The following is a 16094-nucleotide window of genomic DNA, read 5'->3' on the forward strand; positions in this document are numbered from 1 at the left end:
TTACATTTGTGGGACTCTGTGTATGGAGCTGTGAAAGGAATCCTGATGTTACACAGTGGCTACAACAGTACAATTATGCATCATATTTAAGTATTCATCAAACACCAACAGGATGTCAGATGTCATTTGTTCTATTTGATAACTGGGGTTCCTTTATGTTATCTGATGCCTCTGTTTTTTGGTTTGCAGGATGTTAAATGGAGAACACAATGTCCCACAAAACAGCCAAGTCCCCACAAAGCAGCAACAGGGTTCACGTTAAGAGAAAATAGTAGCTGGTGGACATGCCTATCCAGCAGATTATCCAAAAAGGGGAAAGTTTCTGAGGTCTACAGCCTAAAATGCTTTCCCAGTTAAGAGTGAAGGCCATTACCCTTCCAGAGGTTGTGGCCTGTTTGTGAAGATAATGGTGGTGGGGGTAGTAGTTATAAAGGCAGAGTATATGTGCATATAAGGTTGGAATGAGAGAACCTGTGGTTTTTCAAATTTTATTACACTAAAACAGGTATGGGAAAACCCAGGCCTAGGGGCCAGATGTGGCCCCTTGGGTTCTTTTCTCAGGCTCTCCTCTCTCACACCTTTCTATGCTTCTTCTCTCTTTTCTTCCTCCTTCCCTCTCTCTCTTCTTTCCTTCCCTCCCTCTTCCTCCCTCCCTCCTTCCTTCCTTTCCATGCTTCCATCCTTTCCTCCTTTCCTCCCTCCCTCCCCCTCTTTCTTTCCCTTTCCCTTTCCCTTTCCCTTTCCCTTTCCCTTTCCCTTCCCTCCCTCCCTCCATTCCCTTCCACCCTTTCTTCCTTCTATCCTTCTCTTCCTCCCTTTCTTCCTTCTCTTTTTTCTTCCTCCTGGGGGATGTTCAGCTGGGAGAAGAGAAGGTAGAGAAGGAACATGAGAACCATGTTTCAAGATTTAAAAGGGTGTCCCATTGAGGAAGAAGGGAAAAACTGACTTTCTGCTGCTGCAGGGCACAAGAGAACGATGGGTTCAAATGGCAGGGAAAGAGATTCAACTGAAAGGATTTGGAAGAACTTCCTGAGAGTAAGAGCTGTTGGAAAGTGGCATAGGGCACCTTGGAGTGTGGTGGGGTCTCCTTCTCTGGGAGCTTTTCTGCAGAGGCTGTCTATTGTGATGCTTTGATTGTGCCTTCTTGCACGGACTGGGTGGCCTTGTGGGTCTCTTCCAGCTCTAGGATTCTATATCAGGAGTAGGTAATATAGGGTCTAATGCATACACTGTTTCTCTCCTATCCACTATCTCATCTGGACCAAGACCAACCCTTTTAGGATCCAAATGTTTCCCGTCTTTCATTCATTTTCTGCCTCTGAAAATGAAGAGGAAGGGGAGGAAAGGGCAGGAGGGGACTTGGGGAGAATCCCCCCTCCCAGCCTGCCCACCCCACTCAGGCTCGCCATGAGACCCCCCAAGTTAGAACGTTTGCCCATGCTGGTACTATAACCACTGACCATGCTGTTTAGTGTTGTTAGGAACCGGAGTCGGACATTTAGAGGGCTACAGGTTTTCTGCTCCTGCTCAAGGAAATGGAGGGAGAAGCTTGGCTGGAAGAAGTTCCTAAGTGATAGTACCACTGTAACAACAAGGAGGGACAGAATCATAATCTCAAGCACAATTGTGGAGAGTAATCATTTTCATGTCTCCTTCTGGAGTCTTGTGCAACCTGTTGGGGCAGTCTGGAAAGAAGGAGTCAGAATCCCTCTGGGGACAGGGGAATTGGGCCTCCTCATGCTTACAAATGGCAACAGCGATCGTCAGCATTCGTGCGGATGGGTCACCAATTCTGCAGGCATGCAGCTCAAGGTGAACTGGCTTTAATAAAGCAAACCCCCAATTTCTTCTGCCCAATTGCTTTCAGCTCTTGTTTATACATTGAGTTCGCCCTTTGGGTTTCACGCCGGTTGCTTAAGAGGGGTCAGGGACGAAGGATAGGTAAAACAGCTCTATATGTGGCAATAGTTTCCATCCTCCACACACAGGGCAATTGATGCAATGGCCCCTATGCTCTTTTCCTTAAAATGCTGCCCTGCAGCTTTGCTGGCATTCCTCCAGCACACCCTCATCATTCTTCATGCTCCAGAGAAGCTAGAAACACTTGTGCACCTGCAACAAGGACACTTCAAGAAGAGGGGCTTCCTCCCCCACCCACCCCCTGGAGTTATAATTTCAAGGTGTGTTGCGTAAGTATGAAGCAACTGGACTTTGTGTGGAAAACAACTCCAAGAAGAACAACCTCCAGTCGTGGACATGCCAGCTGATGACATCAAAAGAGGACATGAGGCATCAGGACTGGACTTGCTGGATTGGCTGGAATTGGCCACCATTTGACGTCTCCCTTTGTATAACTGTTTCCTTCAGCAGTCATTGCAACTGATATATAATCTAAGAAATGAGAAGTCAGAGGGACCAGTTGCTTTATCTTAGGTAGAACACATTGCCATGTGATATCTTCCTTCTCAACTGTGTCCATCATTGGTCAACCCACCAGCTTGTTCTATAACTTTCTCTCACTATAATTAGCACTTGAAATGTGCAGATTTAACTTTTGCAAGTTTGATTATCTGCAGATTTGATTATTATGGTCTCTAGAAATCTTTAGGTCCTCCAGTGTGACTCTATAATGGAAGTTAACCTATAGAGTTGTGCTTTAGAATCTAGTGACTCATAAATAAGTGTTATCTAATGTAAGTAATGTCTTCTTTCCATGGTTAACCCACTTTTGTTGGGGTCATGTACCTTTTAATCCCAGCAACAGGGAGGTTGAACACCATAGCTCACTGTCATACTTTATTACGTCCCCTTTTAACATTTGTTTATTTTCTTCTTCTCGCCTCAAGCATTTTTATTGTCTTTTAGAATAGGAAACTGGTCTTCTGGAGTCGAAGTCCAACACTGAAACCATTACAGCATACTGATTCAGCTCCCCTTTTGAAAAGGTTGGTGGTGGGGCTTAGGGGTACTTACCATTTCACATGCAGGTCAAGTTGTGTCCTCTACCACTGGCCATGACAACTGGTGCTTCTGAAAAGTGAAACCCATAATCTTCAGAAGGCCACAATATTTGCCAACTCAGTGAAGAGGAACCCATTTGTTAGGCAGAATTAAAAAAGAAGCAAGTCAGATAAGGAATGGGTGTGTTAGTCTTCTCCCTCCTTTCCTTAATCCTAGTTTCATTCCCTCTAGAGAAGAGCATCTAAAATTAGGCTTTGCTTTGGGCCTCTTTCTTCAGTTTCTACTAGCTTGCAGTTGGAATCGCATGAGATACATGGCCAGATCCTTCTGTCATGATGCACTGTGGATTAAGTGACTTTGCTGTTGTGAATGGATCTGAAATGTTCACTTTTTACTGTCTGGTTTCTTATACATGGCAAATATGAGAGAATAGCCCCTGCTTGCATGGATATCCCTCCAGACCATCTTAACTAACAAGTGAAACAACATCTGAGACAAAATGTAGGTTGGAAACTCAGAATATAGTTACGTTTCTTCTCCTATATGATTTCAAATATCTTTACCTAATGAAGAAAGCAATTAAGCTTTGAAAGCTTGCATTTTGCATTTGTGCTTTTTAGTTGGCCAGTAAAGTAATACTTTTTTTGTATTTTGTGGCTGAAACAATCATTATTATTATTATTCACTTTATTTATACTTTATTTATACCCCGCCTTTCTCACCTCGAAGAGGCGAGAAGGCCCTGTCTCTCGATCCCACCAATCACACTTGCAAGAGGGGTGGGACTGAGAGCAGGGCCTCTCCAATTGATCTTAAATCTCTAGTTGGCTCATAAAGAGTGATGCATTTGGACAGGTAAGTTTGATCTGAACTGTTTAGGGCAGTGGTTCTCAACCTGTGGGTCCCCAGATGTTTTTGCCTTCAACTCCCAGAAATCCCAACAGCTGGTAAACTGGCTGAAATTTCTGGGAGCCGTAGACCAAAACACCTGGGGATCCACAGGTTGAAAACCATTGGTTTAAGGATTTATAGGTTAAAGCCAGCACTTTGAATTGAGCCCAGTAGCAAACTGGCAGCCAGTGGAGCTTATGTAACATGGGGTTAAACGCTCCCTGTACCCCCTCCAGTAAGAAATCTGGCTGCTGCCTGTTGGACTGTTTGGAGCTTCCTGACAGTCTTCAGAGGCAGCTCCACATAGAGCATGTTGCAGTAGTCTATTCAAATTTTAACAAGAGCATGGACCACTGTGACCAAGTTTAACTTCTCAAGGTACGGGCACAACTGGTGCACAAGTTTTAATTGTGTGAAAACTCCCCTAGCCACTGCCGAAACCTGGGGTTCTAGGCTCAGCGATGAATCCAGAAGAACTCCCAAGCTGCAAACCTGTGTCTTCAGGGGGAGTGTAACCCCATCCAACACAGGCCGTAACCCTATACTTTGGCCTTTCAATTGACCAGGAGTACCTCCGTCTTGTCTGGATTCAATTTCAATTTGTTCGCCCTCATCCAGACTGTCACAGCTGCCAAGCACTGGCTCAGGACCTGAACAGCCTCCTTAGCAGTAAGTGGAAAGGAATTATAAGAGTTGGGTGTCACCTGCATACAGATGCCATCGAACTCCAAAACACTGAAACAAGTTGTCTTTAATGCACCAATGCAGTGTAGGGGATGGATCTCATTTAATAAATCTATAAAAGAAACATCCATTAATAATAGTTTCAGACTGCTATTGTTTAAAGATTCAGGTAGCGGTGGAAATAATGTGACCCATCCAGACATTATTGGACTGCTAGTCTGGCATGGGTTGGTGGGAGGTACATACAATCCAGGAACATCTGGAGGGCTACATGCTTCCTCTCTCTTCCCTCCAATTCAGGGAATATTCTGTAATGCAAAATGAAAATTTTCAGCAGGCAGCAGAGGAATACAGCTGGGGAAAGTTACTTTTCTAGACTATAACTCCCAGAATCCTAGGAGATGTAGTTCAAAACATTTGTTCTTGAAGACAAGGAGAAGGCGATGAGGAGAAATATGAAGACAACTGCAACGGGCTTCTTATTTATTTATTATGGGACTTCAACACAGGACAATTAAAAAAAAAACCCAAGGAAAACAAGGATTTTACACTTGGTAGCCTCAAAGAAGCAAAAGGATGCTTTCGGACAGAGGTCAGACCTTCAACTTTGCCTGCAATTGGAATACTTGGAATAACAATCTGTTGCACAACCGCCTGACAATCAGCAACTTATCTCTTCTAACGCCACATTCTCTTTGTCGCAACAACCAACGGAGCGCTGGCCGGCATCTACTGTGTTGAAGGGCTGTGTTTACTCTGGCTGTCGATTGTTCTTTTGAGGACTTCGTCGGGCACCAGGTCCGATCTCCGGACGTTGCGGTTGTTGCACCCAATTGTGGGGCAGCTGTAAAGAAGGAAAAAGCAGCTCTAGAAGGTGAAAACAACAAAACTACCCAAATCAACATAATGGAACTTCTCATTGTTTTTCTCTTGGATCCATAACGGTGGGTCTGATTGGTTATTTCAAAGCGATGTAAAATCAAAACACAAACAGGATTGCATATATCAACATTTTTCATTAGACAAATCCCAGTAGCATAAGTGTAAATCCACCTGAAACCTGCCCATGCCTTTTTCTCAGTGTTGTTGCAGACATTGGCATTCTCTTTCACCCACTGCAATGACCACCACCACCTGGTGACTGACAAAATGTCTTGCTATGCCACATAATCACATGCATATCAATAATGTCCTCTACCGATATTCCTGCAGATCTTGGTGGGAAATGCTACCAGTCTGTTTCTGGACATGGGACATATTAGCAATCCTGCAATCCCCATTTCACTCCCTACTAACCCCAGAATGGTCATGACGGGCGGCAATTGAAGGGAAACTTTGAACCCTGGAGGGGTTGACCGGGAACCGTAGAGGAGGATGTAAGACCTCAGTCAATGAAAATCCTGCAGCTCTCAAAAGTCAGATGTCATGACTTAGGAGCACACAGTCATCTATCTATCTATCTATCTATCTATCTATCTATCTATCTATCTATCTATCTATGTGCTATCTATGTGCGTAATGAGTACCTTAAAAACAAAACAAAAAAACCCTACGTGGCCAAATGACCCCAAATTTGGCAACAAAACTCCTCACAATCCAAGGAGTGACCATCACTGAACCCCCCCCCCCCAAAAAAACACCTTTAAATTAAAAAAGGAAGAGGACAACACACCTCCCCCCCCCCCCCCCACTGATGACAAGCCAGCAAGGCCACTTTACTTTACCTTCCCCTTTGCCTTTGCAGTCCTTGGAAGGTGAAGCGGGAGAAGGAGAAGGGACCTAATGGGAGAGGGAGAGTGGCGGCAGGGTGGCTCATATGCCGCAACGTCTTTTGACGTCGAGGAGGGCTCTGAAGCAGTGGCAATGGCTGCTGCTTTTTTGCCTTGGAGCCACAATGTGGGTCAGGCCAGGAGGGCCAGGTCGGGCACATGCTGGGTGGGATGGGCCCGGGAGGGCCTGGGAGAGGGCAGGGCCAGGAGAGGGTGGGTCATCCTCAGGTTGTCCTCCTGGCATAAGGACAGGGCTGCTTACACTATCCTTATGCGAGGAGGAAAACAAGACATTAATAATAATAATAATAATAATAATAATAATAATAATAATTACTTTTGATCCCTCTTTCCTCCTGAACTGGGACATACGGCAATTGCCCTGATCTTCCTCCCGAATACTTCTCCCTCAAACTTCGGGCTGCCCTCTCGACATTGTGCCAGGAAGAGGGCAAGACAGGCGATGTCCGAGAGCTCTCAAATGCTGCGTGCCTTCCTCAAGCTATCCTCCTGGAATAAGGACTGAGCCAATCGCACCGTCCTTATGCCAGGAGGAGGGAGACACACGCGGTGTCTGAGAGCACTCTAAGGTGCTCTCAGTTGCCGTGTGCCTTCCTCCCGTATCTTTTCTGCGTAAGGATGCGGCAGGTCACTGCATCCTTATGCCAAGAGGACAGGGAAAATGGGGATGGCTTGAGGTAAGCACTCAGGGGGCCACATCTGGCCCCCGGGCCTTAGTTTGCCCATGCCTGCTCTATATACCTATTATGCGAACAGACTCATTATAGCAACCTTAAAGGGGAGACTGTTCTACCTTTGTACATTTCTACATCATTTTTCCAGATACGTGTAAGAATTTGGATCTCTCTTGCTGGTTTGAGATGGTTATCTTTCCCTTTCTCCATTTGTTTTATCTACTATAGACTGTTATGTAGCCCCTTCTTTAATGCATATTAGAGAACAACATTATTTTAAAAAGTGGGAGCATATCATGGATCTTATTGGGACTCTCTTTTCCTCAGATCAGCTACATGATGTGATTTTTCACGCTGACTTTCCCGGCTGGATAATACATACCTGTTTTGGGGAGACACATGACGGGGAAGATAATTAGCTAAGCAGGTGGGAATGGATGGCCTTGGGGAGAATGAGTGTACCGAGATTGATGAGTGTTCCCGCTCCGAGATCTGTCTTAAGTGGAGCACAATTTGCCCATGGTGGTAATAATGGGTAATAGCGTTACAGACTGCAATCTTTGCATATTGTCTGATGGCTTCAAAGAACTGCACAAATGATAACTCCTACTTTCTCATCCCAGAATGCCTGCTGATGAGTCTGAAGAGACAGGGGAACAGGTGAAGGCAATTTTTTAAAAGTGGTTTGCCTTGAGCCACGCTCAGAAACTGCAGCAAAGCAAATGCCATGAGAAATAATCAATTCTTAACACAGAAAAACCTCCAGCTCTCAAATGAGCCAGATCTGTATCTCTTTCTGCAATGTTAGCAAATATAGCTCGGGCATGGAACTGGGTACAGCGCACAGATTTTGCTTTCCTAAATCAGATATTTTTTCTGAAAAGTCACAATTGAGGATGTTTAAAACAAAAAATGTGACTATATCTTCCAGAATCCCTCAGTCAGCATGATTATACTCTGACTGAGAAGACAGATAACTATGTGGTTATAAACCTTCTAAACTGAGGACCCATCCAGACAGTGACTTTATCCCAGGAGCTTTTGAAGCAAACAGGAGGATGCCCAGACACCATTCCCTGTAAACGCCAAAGCAATTGTTACAAACACGAGCAGTTCTTCTCCTATTTGTTTCCCTTTATAATCCAAACTATGCAAAAGGCCCAGAAGCTGAGGACATGTCATTGAAAATGCAGAGCAAAAACTGATTTTGACAGGCAAACAAACAATTCTTTTTCCTAGGCAAAAGTGATGGAAATGACTCATTACATTGGTTACTTTTTTGAGGACAAGGCCAGCGATGAAGTGCTTGAGGAAGAATCCAACAAAGCATAAAACACGTGTCCTCTTTAGGTAAAATGTAAGGATGTAGATCGTCTTTTGAGCCTCTGTGTCAATAAGCTGATTTGTAAGATGCTATGCTGCAGTGGCGCAATCGGTTAAACGCTTGTGCTGCTGAACTGCTGACCTGAAGGTTGACTGAACTGCTGACCTGAAGGTTGGCAGTTCGAATCGAGACAGGGTGATCTCCCGCCTGTTAGCTTCAGCTCCTGCCAACCTAGCAGTTCAAAAACATGCAAACGTGAGTAGATAAATAGGTACCGCTTTGGTAGGAACAGGCAAAGAGACGCTCCAAGCAATCTTCCCAGCCACACAACAGGAGTGGAAATGCAGGCATCTCCACAGAGCCAGAGATGAGCACCACCTCCAGTAGGCAGAAATGAAAGGAGAATGAAAGGAGAAGCCTTTGCCTTTATTTGTGTTTGTGTGTCTCATTGTATATGATTGTAAAGGCATTGAATGTTTGCCTATGTATGTAAAATGCTGTAATGTGCTCTGAGTCTCCTAAGGGAGAAGGGTGGAAAATAACTAAAGTGCAGTATTATTATTATTATTATTATTATTATTATTATTCTGACACAAAAACACAGTATGTCACAGCAAACGAGATCTATATGCTGGATTTCGTATCACAAAATCACAAGTTGAACACAAGTTGAACAAGTCAAATTATTATTATTATTATTATTATTATTATTATTATTATTATGCCAGGGTCCTATTTTCTGTACAACTCAAGATCCCTTTGGCAGAGTGAGGATGAGACCAGGGGAACCTTTACTCAACACCTCCATTATCAAGACTTTGGGGAGGTAGCTGAGTCCATTGGCTTGCTAAAGACTGTGAGCAGCAAAATGGGCACACTGGCATAAACAAGTGGTATGTTGAGAATTTCAGTCACCACTTATGTTGGGATTGGACTGGAAAGAACTCAACTCATCTGAAAAACCATTTAAGCATATGTGATGGATTTTGGGAAAACTCCAAGGGAGTTTGTGGGCATTTCATATCCGTCCAGAAACAATGGTTCACATTATCTCCTCTTTCCTTTTCCAGATGGGAAAATCTCTCCTATGAAGGAAGGGGGTCCCACTCTGGGAGAAAGCTAGTATACAAATGCAACAAATAAATAATATACAATAAACAACAACCTTAGTCTTAATTGAAAACAACGCATCCTACTTCCTGTTGGGAGAATTATGGGACTTCAAGTGAGAAAACTACTAGCTTCATCATAATCCTGGCCTAGACACAGCAATTAGTGTGTCTTTGGCCACAGAGGAGAAGTGCATGTGATCCAGGAAAGGCTGTTGTGATGTTTTGTTGAGCCACATCCAAAATGAAGCCAGGTATTTCAAGCATGACTTGGTAAAAGAGTGACATCCTCCTGCAGCAGAGTTCAACCAATTCCTTCAACTTACAGGGTGGCTACTAATAAAAACAGTACTGGAGTCCAACATACAAGAAGCAAGTTGTGATTTACATCCTAGAAAATTGTGCATGTCATGCAATATCACGAAGTCTCTAAGAACATAAGAAGAGTCCTGCTGGATCTGACCAAAGATACCTCTAATTCAATATTCTGCTGACACATTGCCAATGGGAGGGCTATCAACAGAAGATGAATGCAACTGTACCTTCCTTCCTACGTTTTCCAATAGTGGCTCAAATGTTGGACTTGGGGTCTGGGAGACTATACTTAAGTGTCGCTTAAAAACCAACCAGGTGACCGTGGGTAAGTTATACTTTTTCAGTCTCAGAGAAAACCACCTCTGAATAAATACTGGCAAGAAAAACCTATAGTAATATGTTCAGTTTTCTTGAAGGCCCACTACCACCACCACCACAATTGCATCTGATTTTCACAGAATCATAGAATTGGAAGAGACCTTGTGGGCTATCCAGTCCAACCCCCTGCCAAGAAGCAGGAAACACGCATTCAAAGCACCTCTGACAGATGGACATTCAGCCTTTGTTTAAAAGCCTCCTAAGAAGGAGCCTCCACCACACTCTGGGGCAGAGAGTTCCACTGCTGAACAGCTCTCACAGTTAGGAAGTTCTTCCTAATGTTCAGGTAGAATCTCCTTTCCTGTAATTTGACGCCATTGTTCCACGTCCTAGTCTCCAGGGCAGCAGAAAACAAGCTTGCTCCTTCCTCTCTAGGACTTCCCCTCACATCTTGATATATGGTCATCATGTCTCCTCTCAGCCTTCTCTTCTTCAGGCTAAACATGCCCAGCTCTTTAAGCTGCTCTTCATATGATTTGTTCTCCAGACCCTTGATCATTTTAGTCACCCTCCTCTGGATACATTCCAGCTTGTCAACATCTCCCTTCAATTGCAGTGCCCAGAATTAGACACAATATTCCAGGTGTAGTCTGACCAAGGCAGAATAGAGGGGCAACATGACTTCCCTGGATCTAGACACTATACTTTTATTGATGCAGGTCTAAATCTCATTGGCTTTTTTTGCCGCCGCATGACATTGTTGGCTCATGTTTAACTTGTTATCCACAAGGACTCCAAGATCTTTTTCACATGTATTGCTGTCGAGCTATGTTGGCAATGATATCCTGATAAATGCCTGATGAACCTAACCTTCATAAATCTGTATACCTTGTTTTAAAAAGTTGGCAGCCATTGAGTGCATTCATACTGTAGAAGAAATGCAATGATCCCACTTTGACTTCCATGGCTCAATGTTATGGAATCCTGGGATGTGTAGCTTGGTGAGGCACCAGCCTTCTTTGACAGAGAACGCTAAACACCTTGTATAACTACAACTCCTATGATTCCATAGCATTGAGCCATGGCAGTTAAAGTCCATCAGTTCTACTGTATAGATGCTTCCGCTGTTATTTCTTTGGGTAGTGAGTTCTGCAATTTAACTATGCCCTATATAAAGAAATTCTTCCTTCTGTCTGATTTATAATTCTGAACCCATAGTGCAAACAAACAAAAAATCTGATTAAAAATAGTACATTTGGATGGTGCCACGATCAGCACTAATGGCACCCTTGTGAGGCCCTTTCCTTCCAAAGAGGCGCATTCTGCCTGGGAGGGCATTTTGCCTTGGACTCAGCACTCATCAATGGGAGCCAGCCTTTATTATGCCTTGCCTTCCCTGCTGCTGTGTCTCCGGCGTGTTGTGTTTGCCTTGGGCAAGCCGAGGAGTCTCACAGTTTGGGTTTTTTCTCTCCTTCACCCCCTCCCAGTCTACAAAGAGGGTTAGGATAATTATTATTTACCTGGCACATGTTTTTGCCAGGATTAATTAATTCTGGTAAAGTGCCTCGAAAAGCCTCCAGTCAAAAGGGATCTGGATGACACAGAAGCAGCGATGCTTCCTCAGCACAGAGATTATGCTCAGCTGTTCAAAAGCTGCAAGGAGGAAGCTGCAAAGGGGTTATTTACACAGGACACGCAGGAGCCTGGGCTGTAAACAATCCCTGGTTTAGGGGAATACTTTGGACCATAGTAAATAGATTCAGAGTGCTATTTGATGTTGTTGTTGCTCCTGGTGTTGTTATGTGACTTGTGGCAGCCTCTGAGTGACAAAAAGGTTTCCATTGCCTCCCACTTAGGCTGAGAGAGGATGATTTGCCCAAGGTCATGCAGTGGTTTACACTTTATTCAAACCACACTGGTACCACAGTACTTTTATGGTATACTAGCCATCCCCCTGCCACACGTTGCTGTGGCCCAGTCTGTGTATATGTGTTTTTCTGTGTGTATATGTGTGTGTATGTTGTTGTTCATTCGTTCAGTCGTCTCCGACTCTTCGGGACCTCATGGACCAGCCCACGCCAGAGCTCCCTGTCGGCCGTCACCATCCCCCAGCTCCTTCAAGGTCAGTCCAGTCACTTCAAGGATGCCATCTATCCATCTTGCCCTTGGTCGGCCCCTCTTCCTTTTGCCTTCCACTTTCCCCAGCATAATTGTCTTCTCTAGGCTTTCCTGTCTCCTCATGATGTGGCCAAAGTACTTCAACTTTGTCTCTAGTATCCTTCCCTCCAATGAGTAGTCGGGCTTTATTTCCTGGAGGATGGACTGGTTGGATCTTCTCGCAGTCCAAGGCACTCTCAGCACTTTCCTCCAGCACCACAGCTCAAAAGCATCTATCTTCCTTCGCTCAGCCTTCCCTAAGGTCCAGCTCTCACATCCGTAGGTGACTACAGGGAATACCATGGCTTTGACTAGGCGGATCTTTGTTGCCAGTCTGATGTCTCTACTCTTTATGATTTTATTGAGATTGGACATTGCTCTCCTCCCAAGAAGTAAGCGTCTTCTGATTTCCTGGCCACAGTCTGCATCTGCAGTAATCTTTGCACTTAGAAATACAAAGTCTGTCACGGCCTCTACGTTTTCTCCCTCTATTTCCCAATTGTCAATAATTCTTGTTGCCATAATCTTGGTTTTTTTTATGTTTAGCTGTGTGTATATATATTTGTATATATGTATATACATGTGTGTTTGTGTATATATGTGTGTGCATATGTGGTTTTGTGCATGCGTTGTTATGTATTTTTTGGCTTTTTAAGTCTCTTCTGCAGTGTTTTCCAGTGATTTTATGAGTGATGGTCACTCGTCGGCCTGATAGTTGTATTGTGTCCAAATTTGGTGTCAATTTGCCCAGTGGTTTTTGAGTAATGTTAATCCCACAAACCAACATTACATTTTTATTTATATAGATAGTAAAATTTAAGTACTTGGGCATCTCTCTCTCTCTCTTTTTCTCTCTCTCCATGTGCTTCCAAGAAGCCCTTTGACATATGTTAACACCATAAATGTCACTGGGTGTCCAGGGGGGTTACACTCTCCTTGAAGACACAGATTCGCAGCTTGGGAATTCTCTTGGACTCATCACTGAGCCTGGAACCGCATTTGCACAAGTTAATTTGCATGAGTTAATATTTATTTATTTATTTGACTTGTATACCGCTACTCCCAATTTGGCTCGGAGCGGTTTACAGCAGTAGATTAAAACAATACAATTAACTTAAAAATACAATAAAACAAGAACAGACATAGTCCCGAGTTATTCACCCATCGAAAGCTTGTCAGAAGAGAAAGGTTTTACAAGCTCTCCGAAAAGCAAGTAGGTCTCGGATAGTTCGGGTTTCAACTGGCAAGGCATTCCATAAATAAGGGGCTACAATCGAGAAGGCTCTCTGCCTAGTAGAGGACAGATGATAAGTCCGGATGCTGAGGACTTCAAGCAAATTTTGGTCTACAGACTGAAGTAATCTGTGGGGTTGGTAGGGGGATAAGCGGGCCCTCAGGTACGCCGGCCCCAGACCATATAAGGCCTTAAAGGTTAGTACCAGCACTTTGAAAGTAATCCGGTACTCAATCGGTAGCCAGTGCAGCTGTTGTAGAATTGGGGTAATACGACACCTCGCCGGAACCCCGGCGAGAAGACGAGCCACCGCATTTTGCACCAGCTTCAGTTTCCGGATCACTGACAAAGGAAGGCCAATGTAGAGGGCGTTACAGTAGTCAAGCCTTGAGATGACCATCGCCTGGATCACCATAGCCAGGTCGTTCTTAGATAGGTAGGAAGCCAGTCGCCTAGTCTAACATAGACTTGCACTTGTATCATGGGAAGTCAGACTTGGCCACAGTAGTCCACGCTCTTGTTACATCCCGAATAGACTACTACAATGTGCTCTACATAGGGTTGCCTTTGAAGACTGTTCAGAAGCTCCAAGTGGTCCAATGGGCGGCAGCCAGGTTCCCTACTGGAGTGACATACAGGGAGCATACAACTCTCTTGTTATGTCAGCTCCACTGGGTGCCAGTTTGCTATCAAGCACAATTCAAAGTGCTGGCTTTAGCCTATAAAACCCTAAACGGTTCTGGCTCAGTTTGCCTATCCGAACTTATCTCCCTCTATGAACCACCTCTGAGATTAAGATCTTCTGGGAAGGCCCTGCTCTCAGTCTCACCTTCTTCACAGGCACGACAGATGGGGACGAGAGACAGGGTCTTCTTCGTCGTGGTCCCTCGGCTATGGAACCCCCTTTCCAGTGATATCTGATCGGCTCCTTCCCTGCTAGCCTTCAGAAAAAAAGTCAAAACATGGCTATGGGACCAAGCTTTTGGAGAATTACCTCAGTGGAATAAATGAATGTATAATTTGTGCAATGACAACTGGAATGGCTCTGGAGTATGACCTTGGATTAATTGATTTCCATCTGAACATGAGGAAGAACTTCCTGACTGTGAGAGCCGTTTAGCAGTGGAACTCTCTGCCCCGGATATGGTGGAGGTTCCTTCTTTGGAAGCTTTTAAACAGAGACTGGATGGCCATCTGTCAGGGATGATTTGAATGCAATATTCCTGCTTCTTGGCAGGGGGTTGGACTGGATGGCCCATGAAGTCTCTCCCAACTCTTTGATTCTATGATTTTATTATTTTAATAATCAATCTAATTGTTTTAGATGTTTTTAATTCTTTGGTTTTTAATGTAAACATTTACCAGTTGAATGTTATTTTAATTCACTGAATTGTTGCAGATATGTGAGGCCACTCTGAGTCCCCTTCAGGGTTGAAAAAGGCAGGGTACAAATGTAGTAAGTAAATAAAATTAAATAAATAAATAAACAAATAGGGCAAAGAATACTCAGAAGCAGTTTTCCAAGTTCCTACCTCTAAGATATAATCTCTAGCACCTGATATTCACTGGTGGTCTCCCATCTAAGGTCAAACCATAGTCGACTCTGTTTAGCAGATGGGACCAAATGGGATCTATTTGAATTTCACTGAGAATCTTGCCAACGTGGGAGATACTGAGAGTTGTACTGTAGAAAAGTAGGTTTTCCAAGCTCTGACCTATATACAGAGGCGTACTGCAATCCCATGGGCTATTAGTCTGCACACCTTGGAGGGGGAAAGGTGCTTAGAAGCATAGAAGACGGATGTGTCACACAGAAGGCTAACTTGAAAGCTTACTATGCAACAAATGAGCTCATCTTGTTTTTAGGTTAGGCAGAAATCTTAGCATTCAGTCAAGTGAAAATTCTGGGGATGGTATATCGAGGATTGGAGGAATAACTTTTGGGATGACAAACATATTGTAGTGCATTCAAAAACGGGACTTTTCCAAGATAACCTCCATTTTAGTTCATGATAGTTATTTATATGTTCATTTCTAAATTCATTGCATTCTGTTTCTGTTTATTATTTTTAAAAATATTCACATTGACATTGCATGCATTCACCCAGATAATTATACATTTTTGTATACTACAGCCAGAGTTCAGAATTGCAGCAGACAGTTTAAAATGCATAGTCAGCAATTCCAATCCAGATATGAGTTAGGGAAGGCAAGTTCAGAGGACCTATTTTAAACATTTCTAGGAAAACTCAAAGTTGTGTAGTTCAATTCAAATCACACTTGTCACCACCATTAAGAATTAAGTTCAGGTGCTAGAACAGTCCAGAAATTCAAAAAGTTACTTTATCTTGGAGTACAGAATGTTCCAGACCTTATGAGTAGGTTGTTTCATGGCTATAACCCAGACACAAGGAAGATCTCTTTAGTATAAGCTGTGTATTGGCAAAATGAGGGCACAGATCAATATAAGAATTCTCCCTCCTGCAATGAAATTTTTCTTTATTCCACATTGCATTGACTTAAAACTTCAATGGAGCATTTTGCAATAGAGTTCAGGCATGCCAAAAAATACTGGCAAAGATATCCTAAGAGCTCCCGGTGGCGCAGTGGGTTAAACCCCTGTGCCGGCACGGCTGA

General features: G+C 43.7%; 1 protein-coding gene across 1 annotated transcript in view; it reads right to left on the reverse strand.

Annotated features, from left to right (window-relative positions):
* Positions 1–5008: 5008 nt before the first annotated feature.
* The window catches only part of NSMCE2 (NSE2 (MMS21) homolog, SMC5-SMC6 complex SUMO ligase), a 304600-nt gene continuing 293514 nt past the window's right edge, over positions 5009–16094 (reverse strand). The window contains exon 7 of the mRNA XM_060775865.2: positions 5009–5380. Within this exon, the coding sequence (XP_060631848.2) occupies positions 5266–5380 (115 nt within the window). The 3' untranslated portion in view covers positions 5009–5265. The remainder of the gene's footprint in view (positions 5381–16094) is intronic.

The sequence above is a fragment of the Anolis sagrei genome, chromosome 4 (assembly GCF_037176765.1).
Source record: "Anolis sagrei isolate rAnoSag1 chromosome 4, rAnoSag1.mat, whole genome shotgun sequence".
Classification (NCBI taxonomy): Eukaryota; Metazoa; Chordata; class Lepidosauria; order Squamata; family Dactyloidae; genus Anolis; species Anolis sagrei.